The sequence below is a fragment of the Penicillium riverlandense genome, assembly GCF_028828495.1.
Source record: "Penicillium riverlandense strain IBT 135883 chromosome Unknown utg000001l_segment0_segment0, whole genome shotgun sequence".
NCBI classification, from domain to species: domain Eukaryota; kingdom Fungi; phylum Ascomycota; class Eurotiomycetes; order Eurotiales; family Aspergillaceae; genus Penicillium; species Penicillium riverlandense.
The window spans coordinates 1,276,667-1,291,415 of NW_026643194.1; the positions used below are offsets into that span (position 1 = coordinate 1,276,667).

At 54.3% G+C, this 14,749-nt stretch overlaps 7 protein-coding genes across 7 annotated transcripts; 4 read left to right on the forward strand and 3 right to left on the reverse strand.

Moving 5' to 3' along the window:
- Positions 1 to 65: 65 nt before the first annotated feature.
- N7474_000537 (snoRNA-splicing protein PRP40) lies at positions 66 to 2,480 on the reverse strand (the record flags this gene model as incomplete). Its single annotated transcript, XM_057191952.1, has 3 exons — positions 66 to 2,049; positions 2,128 to 2,282; positions 2,340 to 2,480. 3 exons carry the CDS (start codon positions 2,478 to 2,480, stop codon positions 66 to 68), a joined length of 2,280 nt encoding a protein of 759 aa, XP_057056905.1.
- Positions 2,481 to 2,661: 181 nt separating this feature from the next.
- Positions 2,662 to 4,593, forward strand: N7474_000538 (TRAPP trafficking subunit Trs65 domain-containing protein; the record flags this gene model as incomplete). Its single annotated transcript, XM_057191953.1, has 4 exons — positions 2,662 to 2,836; positions 2,896 to 3,174; positions 3,231 to 4,371; positions 4,431 to 4,593. 4 exons carry the CDS (start codon positions 2,662 to 2,664, stop codon positions 4,591 to 4,593), a joined length of 1,758 nt encoding a protein of 585 aa, XP_057056906.1.
- A 730-nt stretch (positions 4,594 to 5,323) lies between these two features.
- On the forward strand, positions 5,324 to 6,449 carry N7474_000539 (Mpv17/PMP22 family protein; the record flags this gene model as incomplete). Its single annotated transcript, XM_057191954.1, has 5 exons — positions 5,324 to 5,389; positions 5,590 to 5,688; positions 5,743 to 6,088; positions 6,140 to 6,306; positions 6,363 to 6,449. The coding sequence occupies 5 exons, from the start codon at positions 5,324 to 5,326 to the stop codon at positions 6,447 to 6,449; spliced, it is 765 nt and encodes a 254-aa protein (XP_057056907.1).
- Positions 6,450 to 7,238: 789 nt separating this feature from the next.
- pgkA (phosphoglycerate kinase pgkA) lies at positions 7,239 to 8,611 on the forward strand (the record flags this gene model as incomplete). The annotated part of the gene is made up of 3 exons (XM_057191955.1): positions 7,239 to 7,304; positions 7,366 to 7,786; positions 7,845 to 8,611. 3 exons carry the CDS (start codon positions 7,239 to 7,241, stop codon positions 8,609 to 8,611), a joined length of 1,254 nt encoding a protein of 417 aa, XP_057056908.1.
- A 672-nt stretch (positions 8,612 to 9,283) lies between these two features.
- N7474_000541 (proteasome regulatory particle lid subunit SEM1) lies at positions 9,284 to 9,709 on the reverse strand (the record flags this gene model as incomplete). Its single annotated transcript, XM_057191956.1, has 3 exons — positions 9,284 to 9,317; positions 9,412 to 9,532; positions 9,595 to 9,709. The coding sequence occupies 3 exons, from the start codon at positions 9,707 to 9,709 to the stop codon at positions 9,284 to 9,286; spliced, it is 270 nt and encodes an 89-aa protein (XP_057056909.1).
- A 630-nt stretch (positions 9,710 to 10,339) lies between these two features.
- On the forward strand, positions 10,340 to 12,799 carry N7474_000542 (uncharacterized protein; the record flags this gene model as incomplete). Its single annotated transcript, XM_057191957.1, has 2 exons — positions 10,340 to 10,427; positions 10,860 to 12,799. The coding sequence occupies 2 exons, from the start codon at positions 10,340 to 10,342 to the stop codon at positions 12,797 to 12,799; spliced, it is 2,028 nt and encodes a 675-aa protein (XP_057056910.1).
- Positions 12,800 to 12,926: 127 nt separating this feature from the next.
- N7474_000543 (alpha/beta fold hydrolase) lies at positions 12,927 to 13,883 on the reverse strand (the record flags this gene model as incomplete). The annotated part of the gene is made up of 1 exon (XM_057191958.1): positions 12,927 to 13,883. One exon carries the CDS (start codon positions 13,881 to 13,883, stop codon positions 12,927 to 12,929), a length of 957 nt encoding a protein of 318 aa, XP_057056911.1.
- Positions 13,884 to 14,749: the final 866 nt, after the last annotated feature.

The following is a 14,749-nucleotide window of genomic DNA, read 5'->3' on the forward strand; positions in this document are numbered from 1 at the left end:
AGCATATTATATTGGGTTCTGAGTGTCTCACACCACGCTGCTGCAAGCATAGCAACGCTCCAGATCTATTCTTCCTCCTCAATCTCCCCTTCCTCACTACCAGAATGAATAGCCTTCTCTTCCTTCTTGGCTTCCTCCGCAGCAGCAGTAGGAGTAGCGGGAGTGCGTTCCCGAGGACGCTCACGGTCCCGATCTCTCTTCGCGCCCCTGCTGCGGTCACGCTCGCGACTATCGCGACGGTACCGCTTCGTCGACCGACTAGCCACGCTCTCCGAATCACTGTCGCGCCGGCGCCGGCGATCCGTACTCGTTGTGCTGCGCGTATCACCATAGTCGAGCTCGTCACGGCTTCCGCGCGGGTCGCCACGGGCCCGGTACAAGCGCTCGCGCTCGTCCTCGCGCCGGTCGTAGTCACGGCGGTAGCTACGGTCGTCTCGGTCTCTCTCCCGCTTTCGGTAGCGGTCTCGATCACGGTCTCGCGACGGGGAGAAGCCGCTGGTTTTGCGATAGGATCGTTCGCGGTCTGCCATGGCCTTGCGACGGTCTGCCTCGTACGCATCCGGTTCAGGGGTGCGGCTCATGCGGCTGCCGGTGGCGTGGCGTTCGCGGCGGCGGTCACGCTCTTCGCGGTCGTAGTCTCGGCGGCTGCCACGGTCTCGGTCTGCATCCTCTTCTTTCTCCTTCAGGCGGCGAATGATCTTTTCGAATGCGGACAAGCGCAGCTCATCGGATTCCAGCGCCTTGTACTCCTCGTACTTTTCGAGGCGAGGTTGCACTTCTTCCCAGGTGTCTGTGACAAGCACGGGCGGTTCCAGGCGTTTGATGCGAGAGCGAAGAGCATCGACTGCGCGACGTTGATGACGGTCGGCCGCATGCTTCTCCTCTTCCGTTCGTCGAATTGCTTTCTCTTGAACGCGCTGGAAGATGAGCTCGAGTATGTCAGGGTCGATCTTGGAGGTGCGGCGGTCAGCGGTCATGATTGAATTAAATTCCTCGAACGTGGTTTTGGGTGTGACTTCGAATCGTTTGTCGTCCAGAACATCAAGAACGTCGTTCCGAGGACCACGAAGTGAGCGCTCCTCTTCCTCGACCATGTCCCAGAACAGTTCAAGAGGTGTCGATCCGGGCTGTCCCAAGATTGCTTGATACCGGGGATCCTGCTGGATAATCGGACAGATAGTCATCCACTTCGTGCCGGCCTTGATCTTACCCTGCGACTTGAGCTCCTTCAGTAGCTCCAGATACTGCTCCCGATTCCGACGTTCTTTCCGGGCCTTGACAGCCTTTTGTTGCTGACGCGCATCGTTAAAGGTACGTTCCAGGGACTTGATATGGTTTTCAAAAGCGGTTAAAATATCAGACTTGCTCAAGGTTCTGAACTTATCGTCGCCCTGAACCTTGTCATTGGACTGGATGATTGCCTGAGCTTCCGACCAGCGCGTGTACGGCTCGAGATCCAACGAGTTCAAGATGTTCACCAGCTCGTCCATGGCCGCCTTGCGGGTCGCAGCTTCTTTCTCGACATGGGCCTTCTTGAGCTCAATAACGTACTCTTCGAAGAGCTGGCGCCTTTCGTTCTCGTCGTTGGTGGCTCGGAAGGTAGTTTCCCCCTCGACAATGGGCCGAATAGTCTTCCAGCGACTGTAGTGCTTGATTTCAGGATGCCGCTTCAGCATAGTATTGAAATCTGCGCGCAGCTTAGCGAATCTCTCTTTCGCCCGGTCCTTTTCCTGCAAGCGAACCTCGACCGCATATTTCTCAAAGGCTGCCTTGCGGTCTCGCGGGTCTCGGAGCGCGCGGTACTGTGGGTCCTTGATCGTTTCTCTCATGGTCTGCTCCCATGTCCATTCGGGCTGCACGTTGTGCCGCCGGAGCATCTTCATAAATGCACTTTCCGCCTCTTCGATGGAGTTGTATGCGGGTTCGTTCTGAGTACCCAAATTCGGCGCTGCTACCATTCCGTTGGTGTCTCCATATCTGCCACGACGGTCGTATCCGCGGTCATACTCGTCACGATCACGCTGCTGGGCAGGGGGAAAGAGCTCGAACCTCCGGCAACAAATGAGGGACCACTGCAGTTTTCATGTCAGTTACTTTCAGAAAACAAAGAAATCAATTCCGACTTACGCGACTGGGGCCGCCTGGGGAGCAGGGGCCTGTGCCAGAGCATTCTTGTAAACGTCGGGCATCTCCCATGTGCTCTGCTTCGACTCCGTGTTGTACCAGTACTTGCGACCACCCTCGGCCGTGTACTCCTTCCATGGCTGATCCGATAAAGCGCGCTAGCAAGAAAAGTCAGCCCAGCTCGTCCGGGGCAGAGGGGGGGGGAAGAAACCAACCTCGACCGGGGTCATCAGTTCCACGGGCTTGTTCCACTGGGTCACCTTTGTCTGAACATTGTAATAGTAGACTCTGCCATCGGTGTTGCGCGCCTCCTGCCACAAGGCCGAAGGCGCGGATTGATTGGCCATTGGGTTCATGGTGGCTTGTCGGAGAGGAAGGTGAAGGAAAGTTGCCGTTGCCGTGAAAAAGGCAGAAGCACGGGTGTTTGCACTGTTTGCACCTGTCAACATCCCTTTCCCTTTTCCGCAGTAGGAGCTTAGCTTGCGCCCGATCCGACTCGACTCGACTCGACTCTCCTGTGCGCATGCGCCACTTGCAATGCCTGGTCTGGAGATCCCCGGCGAGTTTCTGAGATATGCGGTCCTGGACACGGTTGTGCCGCATGCGCCGGGCCTAGACATCGAGGATGCGCTGACTGCGGCTCTGGAAGATGGCGCAGACGATCTAGCCTCCGTTCTCTCGTCTATTCCGCAGCGGTCACTGCTATTTTTCGGTATGCAATTGATACAATTTGGCTTATGTCCGGTCACATACTGATCCATAGCGTGGTAGATGAAACTCTCCCCGTTCGCATTGTCCTGAGACTCGCCGATTGCTCCGATACAGTATTGAAGCACTTTCTACCGCGACTCGACGTGAAGCTAGATGTGTTTGCCACTGATCCAGCAGAGTCCGTTGCCGAAAACCCAACTCCTACTCGCGATCTTATATTCTCCGGGTTGGTTAGCGGCGAGGAAGACCCGCTGGTGGTGTTCAACGAATTCGAGTTCGAGGGGGATGAAGGCAGTGGAAACCACGTCTATCTCATATGGAACATCGACGCCTTCCTCAGTGAGTTTGGGTTCCAACGGCTGTGCAAATTGCTGATAGCTAACCGAAATCTAAAGAACGACCCCGGATCCGCATCCAGAACCCTTCCCTTATCTTCGCTGCCTCTGCGACCCTAAACCCTTCCGACGCTTCCCTACAGGATGATCCTGAGGATGAGTACATCCCGCCGCTGGTTCCGGCATCCACGAACATTTTCCAACCTTTGTCGGGAGACAAGTCATTCGCCCAGAAAGAGCCTTTCCTCCCCGCATCACGGCTCCTACGTGTTGTGCCAACCGCGGCGAATGAAGACCCCATATTCAATATCCAACAACAAAATAGCCGTCAGATCCGCGTTGTGCCAGCGGCAAGTGCGAGGATCCGCTACTCACGATTAAATGCATACACCGGCGTTCCAACAACCGTCGCCAATCTCGATTTTGAAGTGACGCCATTCTTGAATTCCGAGGTTTCATTGGATAAAGCAGACATTCGCCTGTCCGAGGGGACAATTGAGCCGCTATCAGACGTCCCTGGCCTGTCACTCCCTCTAACCTGCCGTCCAAGGGACGATGTGACTTTTGTATACAAACTCACCCCCGAGTATGGCCCGGAGACCAACCCGTCATCGACAGTCATGGTCAGCACCCTTGATATTTCCTTGGGAGCAGTCATCCGTCTGTCTGACGATTGTCAACCGCGCATTTCTATGAATTGGAAGACCAATGTTGATTTCTCCATGGCCCTCAACCCGACCTTTGGTGGTCCCAGTCCAGCATTGCAGCGAACTCACCGTCCCACCAGTTTGCCAATGACTCCCAGCAACCCAAATCACCCAAATCAAGCTGCTTTGACAGCACCGGGAAACCCCAACCGAAGCTCTTTACGAGAACGGGCATACTCGGTCACGGATGTCGGAGTCACCATCTCATTCTCGGGGCCTGTCCGCGTACAAGTCGGCTCGCCGTTCTCCTGGGACGTGTTTGTAGTCAATCGGTCCACCGTGCCGCGCAAATTTGCGTTGATTGCTATCCCGCGACGGAAACGCGTTGACCCGCGCGGTCACGTTGCCCGGCCGTCTTCCTCGTCGCTTTCCAACCGCAAGGAGGACCGGGTGGCCGAGGCCGTGACGGACGAAAATATCGTGCACGCCATGCAGAAGAACGTTGCGGGCCAGGAAGCCGAGTTGATTAGCTTGAGCACGGATATTCGCATTGGGTGAGTCTTTTTTGGGTCTCTGGTGATTTTAATCCCGTTTGTTTCTAATGATGCTCCAGGCCTCTCTTACCCGGCACCTGCCACTCGACAGAACTGACGCTGCTTCCGCTCGCGACGGGGCCCCTCCATCTGGAAGCTGTCCGGCTTGTGGATGTGAACACGAACGAGACGACCGATATTCGCGATCTCCCGGACATTGTCGCCGACGATCAACCGCGATGATGGTGGAGATGCGTGGGTCCTGAACAGCTGTACATACACGATCCTCAAAAGAGGTCTTTACGAATCCAGATCTCTTCCGAGCGGGTATTCCACGTAGGCTGCGTGGTATCTGACACAAGGAGTGAGCAACGTCTATTGTTATGGCTGGGTGAATATAGTAATCGTTCAATTGCTAGTCGTAGACTCTATGTACAGAGAGACAGGGACTCCAGTGTACCACAGGATGTCGGACATGGGTCGTCCAGTGCCCAGACCCGGATGCGATCCAGAGTGGAGTCTGTGAGATCACTGGGTATAGTTCGGATAGCGACATCTAGCTGATTCTATGTCCGTCACGGAGAATGTCGGTGACGCAGGTTGACCGGTCAAGAATGAGCCAGGCACGAACTCCAGCACTCCAAGTGAAACGACTTGCAAGGCAGATCGCGCGTTCAGGCCTGTTGGCCAGGTGACTTCCGTTAGTCATGAGCGGAGTCGCAGGCATCATCAAGTCATTCATTATTCATTCTCTTCCCATCTCATCATCATCATCATCATCAACCTTATCTTTTTATCAAGTTTCTCCCCCTGCTGGTCGAGCCGGGCTGGTGTCCTGTGTTGTCTGGTTTTTTCCCTCTGCCCTTTGCGTCATTCCACGCAAGCCCAGGCTCCAGCACTCGCCCAACCGGAACTCTCTCGCCTTCGCTACTTTCCTTCCCATAAAAGAAAACCCTCATCCACTCCTGTCGTCATGTTTCTCTCCTCCAAGCGTAAGGTTGTCGATGGCCTGAACAGGCGATATATCTACGGTCGCGTGGTACGTCTTTCGCTGCCCCGGTGTCGCAATGTCGCCTCCCACTCTTTTCCTCATTCCCCGACCCGACCGACCATGGCAAATGTCCGGACTGACCCTGTCGTCACTGTAGCCGCTCTTGCACACCATCGTCTTCATTATCGAGATGGCCGTAGCAACCCGCCTCGCTGCCAAATTCAACAGCTACTATGCTGAGAGACCAGGTAAGGCTGCGGCCGCCGCTTCCCGTGTCGTGTGACCAGCCCACTGACGAGATCTTCTTTCTTCGCACCACAGTGCTGACCACTATGGTGACCAACGCCGTAAGTCTTTTTGCTCAACGAGATATAGTGACACTTGTTAATTCTGGCCATCAGGTGCTTGGTGGGATCGCCGATACCGTTGCACAGCTGATCACCGCCGTGAAGGCGCGCTCGGCACAGAGGAGATCCGAAAACCGGGACGACTTCATGTCGATAGAGATTCACGACTTGGACAAGGAGAAGCCACCGGCGGTTGGGGAGATTGGATATTACCGGAGCTCGCCGCCCCCCTTCGACTTTGAGCGCCTCACGCGGTTCATGGCCTACGGTTTCTTCATGGCCCCCGTGCAGTTCCAGTGGTTCGGCTTCTTGTCCAGGGCCTTCCCGCTCACGAAGAAGTACCCGACCACTCCGGCTTTGAAGCGTGTTGTCCTCGACCAGTTAATCATGGCGCCGATTGGTATGAAGGTCTGAAATTAGTTCTGGGCAGATGGATGCTAATGATCAATAGGTCTTGCTTGTTTCTTCACATATATGACGATCGCCGAGGGCGGAGGCAAGAAGGCGCTGGGGCACAAGTTCCGGGATGTCTACCTGCCCACACTCAAGGCCAACTATGTCCTGTGGCCGGCGGTACAGGTCCTGAACTTCCGGGTCATCCCCATTCAGTTTCAGATTGTGAGTTGTTTCTTTCCGACATTGGTCCCTGCGTATGCTGACCGTCTCGACCGCAGCCCTTTGTTTCATCCATCGGTATCGCGTGGACCGCGTACTTGTCCCTGACCAACGCTGCGGAGAACGCTGCGGAGTCGTCGTCCTGATGGAGCTTATGAACCTCATTTGCTCGTGATATTCCTGCTTTCCACTTGCTCGGGCGTTTCGGTGGGTTTGGACTCGGTTCACCTTTTTTTTTTTTCATGGATAGTGTACAGGGTCTGTTGTTGTCTTTTCATGGTAAGGCTGGTTCGGGTATGGTTTCCTGCATTTCCAAAGGCTGGCTGTTCGTGCAATGGGCAGTTTCAGCCCGGATCATTTATAGGGGGCTTATTTTCGCAACAATTTCATGGGTGTTTCTGGCTTTTCACTAGAGATTCTCGATTATTATCGTAAAGCGGATATCGTCAATTCCGGCCACGAATACTGTTTCTCCGAGGCTATTCAGCTCCGTCAGATTCCCCGGGCTGTTCCGTGTCGACCAGTAGCGGTGACGTCGGTCCCGCATCAGTCCGATTTGGCTGGGGAGTAGGGTGACTTGGGAATAATGTAACATTTCCTGGAAGGTACTTCAGTTTATAGTGAAACCTACCCACGGGCGGAAGTATCTTCCCGACCGTTGTACTTGCGCTCCAGGTATCTGCTGGATGCGGCCGTCCCTTCACCGGCAGCCCCACCACTGCTACGATTCACCCCTCCAAACACTTTCCAGCCTGAACTAACTTACTCACCGTGGCCTGTTAAGATCCTTCCTTCCTTCTCTCTTTCCCCTTTCCCCCTGCTAGCTCACTCAATTCTGCGCATCTTCCCCCGTCCACTGTTGAGGTATTATTGACCGTCTCCCACGCTATATCCTCCTTCTCATGCTAACAGCTCTAGAAAGAACCCGACCCAACATGTCTCTCTCCAACAAGCTCAACATCACGGATGTCGACCTCAAGGACAAGCGAGTCCTGATCCGGGTCCGTCACCCCACCAATGGCTGCTGTTCATGAATGACAAACTAATTATTCGACGATATAGGTTGACTTCAACGTCCCGCTCGACGAGAACAAGAAGGTCACCAACCCGCAGCGCATCGCAGGCGCCGTGCCCACCATCAAATATGCCATCGACCACGGCGCCAAGGCCGTCGTGCTGATGTCGCACCTGGGCCGGCCCGACGGCAAGCCCAACTCGAAGTACAGCCTCAAGCCCGTCGTGCCCGAGCTGGAGAAGTTGCTGGGCAAGAGCGTTGTCTTCACCGAGGATTGCGTTGGTCCCCAGGTCGAGGAGACCGTCAACAAGGCTACCGGTGGCCAGGTTGTGCTGCTTGAGAACCTCCGTTTCCATGCCGAGGAGGAGGGTAGCTCCAAGGACGCCGAGGGCAAGAAGGTCAAGGCTGATAAGGAGAAGGTGGCTGAGTTCCGGAAAGGACTGACTGCTCTGGGTGACATTTATATCAGTATGTTTGTGCATTCGCTGGAAGATAGTAAACGGGGACTAACCACGAGACAAAAAAGATGACGCTTTCGGCACCGCCCACCGCGCGCACAGCTCGATGGTCGGCGTGGAGCTCCCCCAGAAGGCCGCCGGCTTCCTGGTGAAGAAGGAGCTGGAGTACTTCGCCAAGGCCCTGGAGAACCCGCAGCGACCCTTCCTGGCCATTCTCGGCGGCGCCAAGGTGTCCGACAAGATCCAGCTGATCGACAACCTCCTGCCCAAGGTGAACAGCCTGATCATCACGGGCGGCATGGCCTTCACCTTCAAGAAGACGCTGGAGGGCGTCAAGATCGGCAACAGTCTGTTCGACGAGGCCGGCAGCAAGATCGTCGGCGAGATCGTCGAGAAGGCCAAGAAGAACAACGTCGAGATCGTCCTCCCCGTCGACTACGTGACCGCCGACAAGTTCTCCGCCGACGCCACCGTCGGCACCGCCACTGATGCCACCGGTATCCCCGATGGCTGCATGGGTCTGGACGTTGGTCCGGAGAGTGTCAAGAAGTATCAGAAGACTATCGGCGAGGCCAAGACCATCCTCTGGAACGGCCCGCCTGGTGTCTTTGAGCTGAAGCCCTTCGCCAAGGCTACGGAGGCGACCCTCGATGCCGCGGTCAAGGCTGCTCAGTCCGGCAGCATCGTCATCATCGGTGGTGGTGACACCGCCACCGTTGCGGCCAAGTACAACGCCGAGGACAAGCTCTCCCACGTCTCCACTGGTGGCGGTGCCTCGCTCGAGCTGTTGGAGGGCAAGGAGCTGCCCGGTGTTGCCGCTCTGTCCAGTAAGTAAACCAAACAAAAAGCAGGTGGGCAGGCTCTCAATGGGGGATTTGTTTTGGTTTCCCCCCTGCAGAAACATATTCATGCTGTAACGTACACACAATTTCAATCAGATTTACTTCCATCATACCTTGTCTCTCCTTGTTGTCACTCTTAGGGTTTCCGTGGTAGCTAAGTGTGATGTCGTTGCCAGATACGAAACCGAAGCTCTGAGGACGAAGCGAAGCGAAGCGGTGGGATCTACATGTATATAGCCGTGCCGTGGTAGATGACAGAGAATATTAAGACGTCCGTGCAAGGCCAGGACCCAGGAGACATCATGCATTCAGATACGGAGGTAGATGGAAGCAAGCCGGGTGAGTTGTCGTCTCCACGACTTTGATGTCCGCCTGTCCGACTGTTTATCTCCCGAAATATGCCATGTCCACCTTCACATATACTAAGCAATTCCAGGAATAGAATGACAGTCCAAAATAGTTGTGTTCGCATTGCTTCATTGATAATATTCTTGGTCCGAAAACTCCTTGATTTTAAGAGGCATAGCTCTCTTCCGTCGAGTCACAGAGACACGGGTATAGCGGGAGAGCAAGAGGGTTTGAGGCTGAGGTGTTTGTCCCACGATCCCATTCGCCTCAACACGGGTTCGTTTCTGGTCCGTCTGGTCCGTCCGATTCGTCAAGTTCTAGTGCGATGCTTCGACCTTTTTGAGCTCCTCCCTGTCGCGACACGTCTGTTAGAAACACATCTTTCATTCACGAGCTAAAGCCCAGGCGGAGCTTCAAGGGGTATGGGTGGGGGGAGAGGACGCACTTCAACTGCTTCGAGAAATCCTCCGCGGCATCGTCATCATCCCAGCTCTCCTCCCACAGATGCTCGCTCCCGCCGTTCGCCGACGAGCCGGCCGGCTGCTCGGCTTCTTCCTGGGGCCAGTCTATATGTCATTGTCTGGTCAGTCCGGGTCTCTCTGCGGGGCCGGGGAGAGCTGCGCGGTACCTTCCACGGGGAAATCCTCGAACTCGTCATCTTCCTCCAGCACCTGGGGCTTCTGTTGCTGCTGGGGCTGGTCGGAGGGGTCGGCCTTGGCCTGGGCCGGAGTGGAATTGGACATTGTGGGAGGTGAGGGAGGGTGTGTGTGGGAGAGATGGGAGGATAGTTAGCTGGGTGGGAGGTGAGGGAAGGAGGATCAGGTGTGGTCGGTCGGAGACTGACTAAGAGATAAGGATAAGCGCATAACTACAACAAACAGTGCAACCGTTCATGGACCACATTGGAAGTACTATACCGAACAGTATTATGATTGCTGCTTAGTGCCCTAGATGGAGTGAAGCATAATTACTATCATCATAACCACAATCGGAGATCTTCACTGGTCGGATCTCCCGGCAGACAGCACCGTTAAAACCCATGGGTGCGCCCGCGCCACTCTGACCGGCTTGCTTATCGTCCCCCACAGGCCCTTCAGCCTCTGCCACGGTCTTGTTTTTTCCTTTTTCTTTCCTTCGTCGTAATAATTCTTCCCTTCTTTCCTTTTCTTCTTCTTTTTCATCTACCCATAGAAGGTAAATAGACCATTGATGCTCTCGGAAGGTGTTCACGTGGTTCGCACTGTATCTCGTTGACATTCTTCCCGATCCGTCACTCGTCCGGATTCAATCGGGTTTGTGCCTGGGGACCTGAAAGGCGCTGAATTGGCTTCGGTGCTGTTGGGCATCCTGTGCCTTTGACATTCCCGCCCGTCATGATGCGAGTCGGCTCGTGGCTGTACGGCAAGAAGCCGGCCACTGCCTCCACGCAGTCGCTGGACTCGCTAGCCGAATTGCAGGATCGTAAGTATTGTCTATGCTCTAACCCCTATTAGTCGACCAAGACTATGTGCTAATGGGAGACTCTGTGGCTAGTTGACGATGCCATGAAAGGTATGCTTGCTCTCCTACAGCGCCTCTACGCTGTTCGTTCAATATCAATTCGGTGCGGCGTCACTAATACGACGACTGGCTGAACAGCGGCTACCAATATCCTCAACGACGATGTGGACAGTGCCGAGGAGGGCCTGGCAAAGGGCACTTCCTCTTTTCACAATGTGGGTGGTCCTCATGGCGATGACGTAGCCCTGGAAGCACTAACACAAGGCGTGGGTAGCTGGGAAAAGGCGTGGTCGCGTTTGTGCGGGCAACCCTAGGCTTCGAGCAGGACATTATGCGCCAAGGTATGTGCTGGGGCAGATGTGTGAATCCAATGCTTGTCTCTGACCTCAGCAGCATCCGAGCGACTGGGCGAGGCGGAAACATCCGCCGCCAGCGACCAGCACCGCGCACAGCATAATTCCCACGCTCCCAATTCATTCCGATCGGAGATCTACAACCCCGGTGCCGAGTATGCACTATGCCAGGCCATTGCGCAGTTGATGATGGCCGTGGTTGGCGTGATGAACGAAAGTCTGACGGAGAGTATCAAGGCTTTCTATCGGTTGCGCAAGGCCTACATTGCCCTGGACGCTATTCTGAAGACGGAAGAGAAATTTAAGGAGCTGCGAGAACCAAGCCAGCTGGTGCTTGCAAGTGCGACAGACCCCAAATCCGACAGCTCGAGCCAGACATCGGCAAAGAAGGGCGCCGCAACGACGGTGCAGACTGCCTCTTCGGATCTGCCGCAAAGGATGTCTGAGTTGGAGGTTTCCCAGGAGCATTCGGATGTTTCGACGCATGAATGCTCGCTGGGTCCGGCCCATCTCACCCACGACCCGGACTCCGACATTTTCAAGAACGAAATCGATGTCTTTGTGCATTCGGGTGCCAACTTTTGCTTTGGTATTCTGCTTCTACTGATCTCCATGGTACCCCCGGTGTTTAGCAGGCTCCTTTCCATAATTGGATTCCATGGTGACAAGCAACGGGGCTTGAGGATGCTCTGGCAAGCGAGCAAGTTCCACAATCTGATTGGGGCAATCGCCGCTCTGGCATTATTGGCCTACTATAACGGATTTGTTCGTTACTGCGACATCATGCCCGATCCAACCCCCGGCGAAGACGACGTGGAGGGCTATCCGCAAGAACGGCTAGCAGCCCTGCTGGCGGAGATGCGGGCCCGATTCCCGAATAGTCAGCTGTGGTTTTTGGAAGAATCCCGAATGAAGGGAGCCAACAAGGACTTGAATGGAGCGTTGGAGCTCCTCTGCTCTGACAAGAAGAGTCCGCTGAAGCAGGTCGAGGGACTGCGCGTGTTTGAAAAGAGCTTGAACGCCCTGTTTCTACACAAGTTCGAGCTTTGCTCGGAGGCTTTTCTGGAGGTGAGTATTGCTTGCTCCCGTTGCTCAAATGACAAACAAGCAGCTGACTCTCCCTCCCAGTGTGTGGAACTCAATTCCTGGTCTCGCGCCTTGTACTACTACATTGCCGGATCCTGCCATGTCGTCCTCTACCGCGAATCCAAGTCCGACCCTAAGGTCGCAGAGGAACACGCCCAAAAGGCCACCGAGTACCTCCGCAAGGCCCCGCCACTGGCAGGCAAGAAACGGTTCATGGCTCGCCAGCTTCCATTCGACGTCTTCGTGGCTCGCAAAATCGCTAAATGGGAGGCCCGGGCCAAGGGATGGAAGGTTCCCCTGGTTGACGCGATTGGCGTAGATCCCGTCGAAGAGATGATTTTCTTCTGGAACGGGCACAGCCGCATGACGCGAGACCAGCTGGAGGAGTCCCTGACCCGCCTGGCGTGGTGCGACAGCGAAGCAAACGAGACCTGGTCTCGCGAGGGACCCGAGGAACAGGCGATTCTTGACCTGCTGCGCGCTGCCGTGCACAGATCCCTACGCAACCACGTTGAAGCCAAGAATATCATCCAGACCCGCGTTCTGAACCACGACAAGTCCCTCTTCAAGGGCCATTTGAAGGATGACTGGGTTCATCCCGTCGCGTACTTCGAGATGGCTGCCAATCTGTGGATGGAGCGTCCGTCGTACCTGGCTCTTCATGAGCCGTCTGCAGCCGTAACCTTGACAGAGACAGCTGGTCGACCCTCTTCGGGTGATAGCAAAGCTGGTGACGGCAATTCCGAGGTCGAGAAGAAGATGGTGCGCGAGTGTAAGGAGTTCCTCGACCACGCTGCCCGATGGGAAGGCTATGAACTGGATGCGCGTATCGGACTGAAGGTGACGGCAGCAAACGAGGCGGTCCGCAAGTGGGAAAGCATGCATTCGGCTTGAGTGTTTCTTTCGATCTTCTTCATCTGTTCATAGTCTATTTTGGGATGTCTTGATGTACCATATGCATATAAAAATAGAAACCTAGACATTGGAGTCTCTCTTTACTAACACACATTGAATCTACAATTCACTGTAGCACCTTCGAGAGAAGTTCATCCAACTCCTGGGCCACAAAGGCCGGATTATCCTTTTGAATAAAATGCCCCGACCCCGGCGCCTGCAGTGGCCCTTTACTCCTCGCTCCCTCCGTAATCTTAATCAGTCCTTCGTTATACTTATGCCAGAACGGATTCAGATATGCCATGGTCACAGGCTTCGGCCATCCGATCTTGGTGGCTTCTTCCGCAAAAGTCTCGAAATCGTGTCCCACGACAGTAACAAAGGGTCCATGATCATTGGGGCCCTTTAGGATAGGCCCATCGCTCGCAGGTAACAGAGTGGGGAGGTTCTTGCGGCTGAGACCCTCGTTGCTACCAACATCAGGATGAAATATCTTCCCCACGCTTGTGCGGGTAGCGCGCAGATGATCTGGCGTTACATCTGGCGGAAGAGTATCAGGATTAAAGCCTTCTGCATCTGGGTCCGGAAACACAGATACAAAGTCCGTATTGGCGATATTGCTATCGAGCAAGAGCAGCGCGGCGACGGTCTGGGGATACTCGTGCGCATAGAGACGGGCGAGTGGGCAGCCGATGGAATTGCCCACCAGCACGAGGGAGAGGCTGTCCACGTCTGCCACGCCGAGCTTCTCGCTGGCAACCTGGGTAATTAGTTGCCGGAGATCCTTGACTACGTTCAGACAGTCGTGGCCGTGGGTCGGATCAGAGGACCCTTTGTCTTGCGGGTCGCGATCTGTCGACTCGCCCTGGCCGAAACGGTCGTATGTGAGTAGGGCCGGAATGGTTGAGCTTTGTCTGATTTCTTGGAGTTGGGTAATTGAAGCGGCCCACGATGCTTGGGGAAGACCCATTCCATTCAAGAAGACGACTAGCACAGTGCTGGGGGTGGAGACAGGCTCGTGGAACCCATAGCTTATTTGGGCTGTGGGCTTGGTTGCTAGTTGGATGTGCTGGTAACTGGCCATTGTGCTAGAAGTAACAAAGAAGTTCAGAGTATATAACTATTGCATCTCAAGGCTGAGGATGGATGGCTCTTTATGTATGTAGTCAGTGGGATCCACCATAGTGTTAAGGAGCGCTTACCGTTGGCTGTTGGTTGGGTTGGAATGTCAGCCTTTCTGTTCTAGAACGGGTCATTGATGCGAAGCGGTAAGTACCGCAGTTCAACTACCTTGTAGCCTACTATCATTTCAAATTATGGCAGCAGATGTTAAACGATCCACTGCCGTAATAAGCGCATTTAGCATCTAACATTTAGCTAACAATAGTCTACGATAGATTGCATTGTAAGTTCGTTGTGCTACCAGAATGCGGCCGAAGCCATTTCTGACATTCTCACAATCCGACAGAAATATGTAAACTGATAGAGGACGTAGGGTTTAGAACATGGACTTACTTTTTGTTAAGATTGAAATGCAAAGGCTGCTTAAAAGCGCCTTCCTAGATGGGACGCGGGCGCTTCTGTGGTTCATTGTCTCCCTACTATTCCTAATAGATATACCCAGAGTCTCAATCTGGTCAAGTATCTTTCTCGCCAGCTTTATAATAGCTTCTCTCTCGCTGCAGCGATTTTATCATCCGTAATCCTGTGATTATCTCTCCTATCTTGTCATAGATCACTCAACTCTCTTTGATTCACATCAACATGGCTGCATTTGTCACAGACCAGATAACACGCTACATTCGCCCCAGTCGTCTCCCAACCTGGATGTGTGGGTGTTGTGTCACAATATTTAGCGACAGATGGGATTCCATCTGAGGAGACAAGATACCCTGTTGAAGAGTCAATCTTCTATTGAGTGAGGAATGCTCGTTCAAATCATTCTTGTTT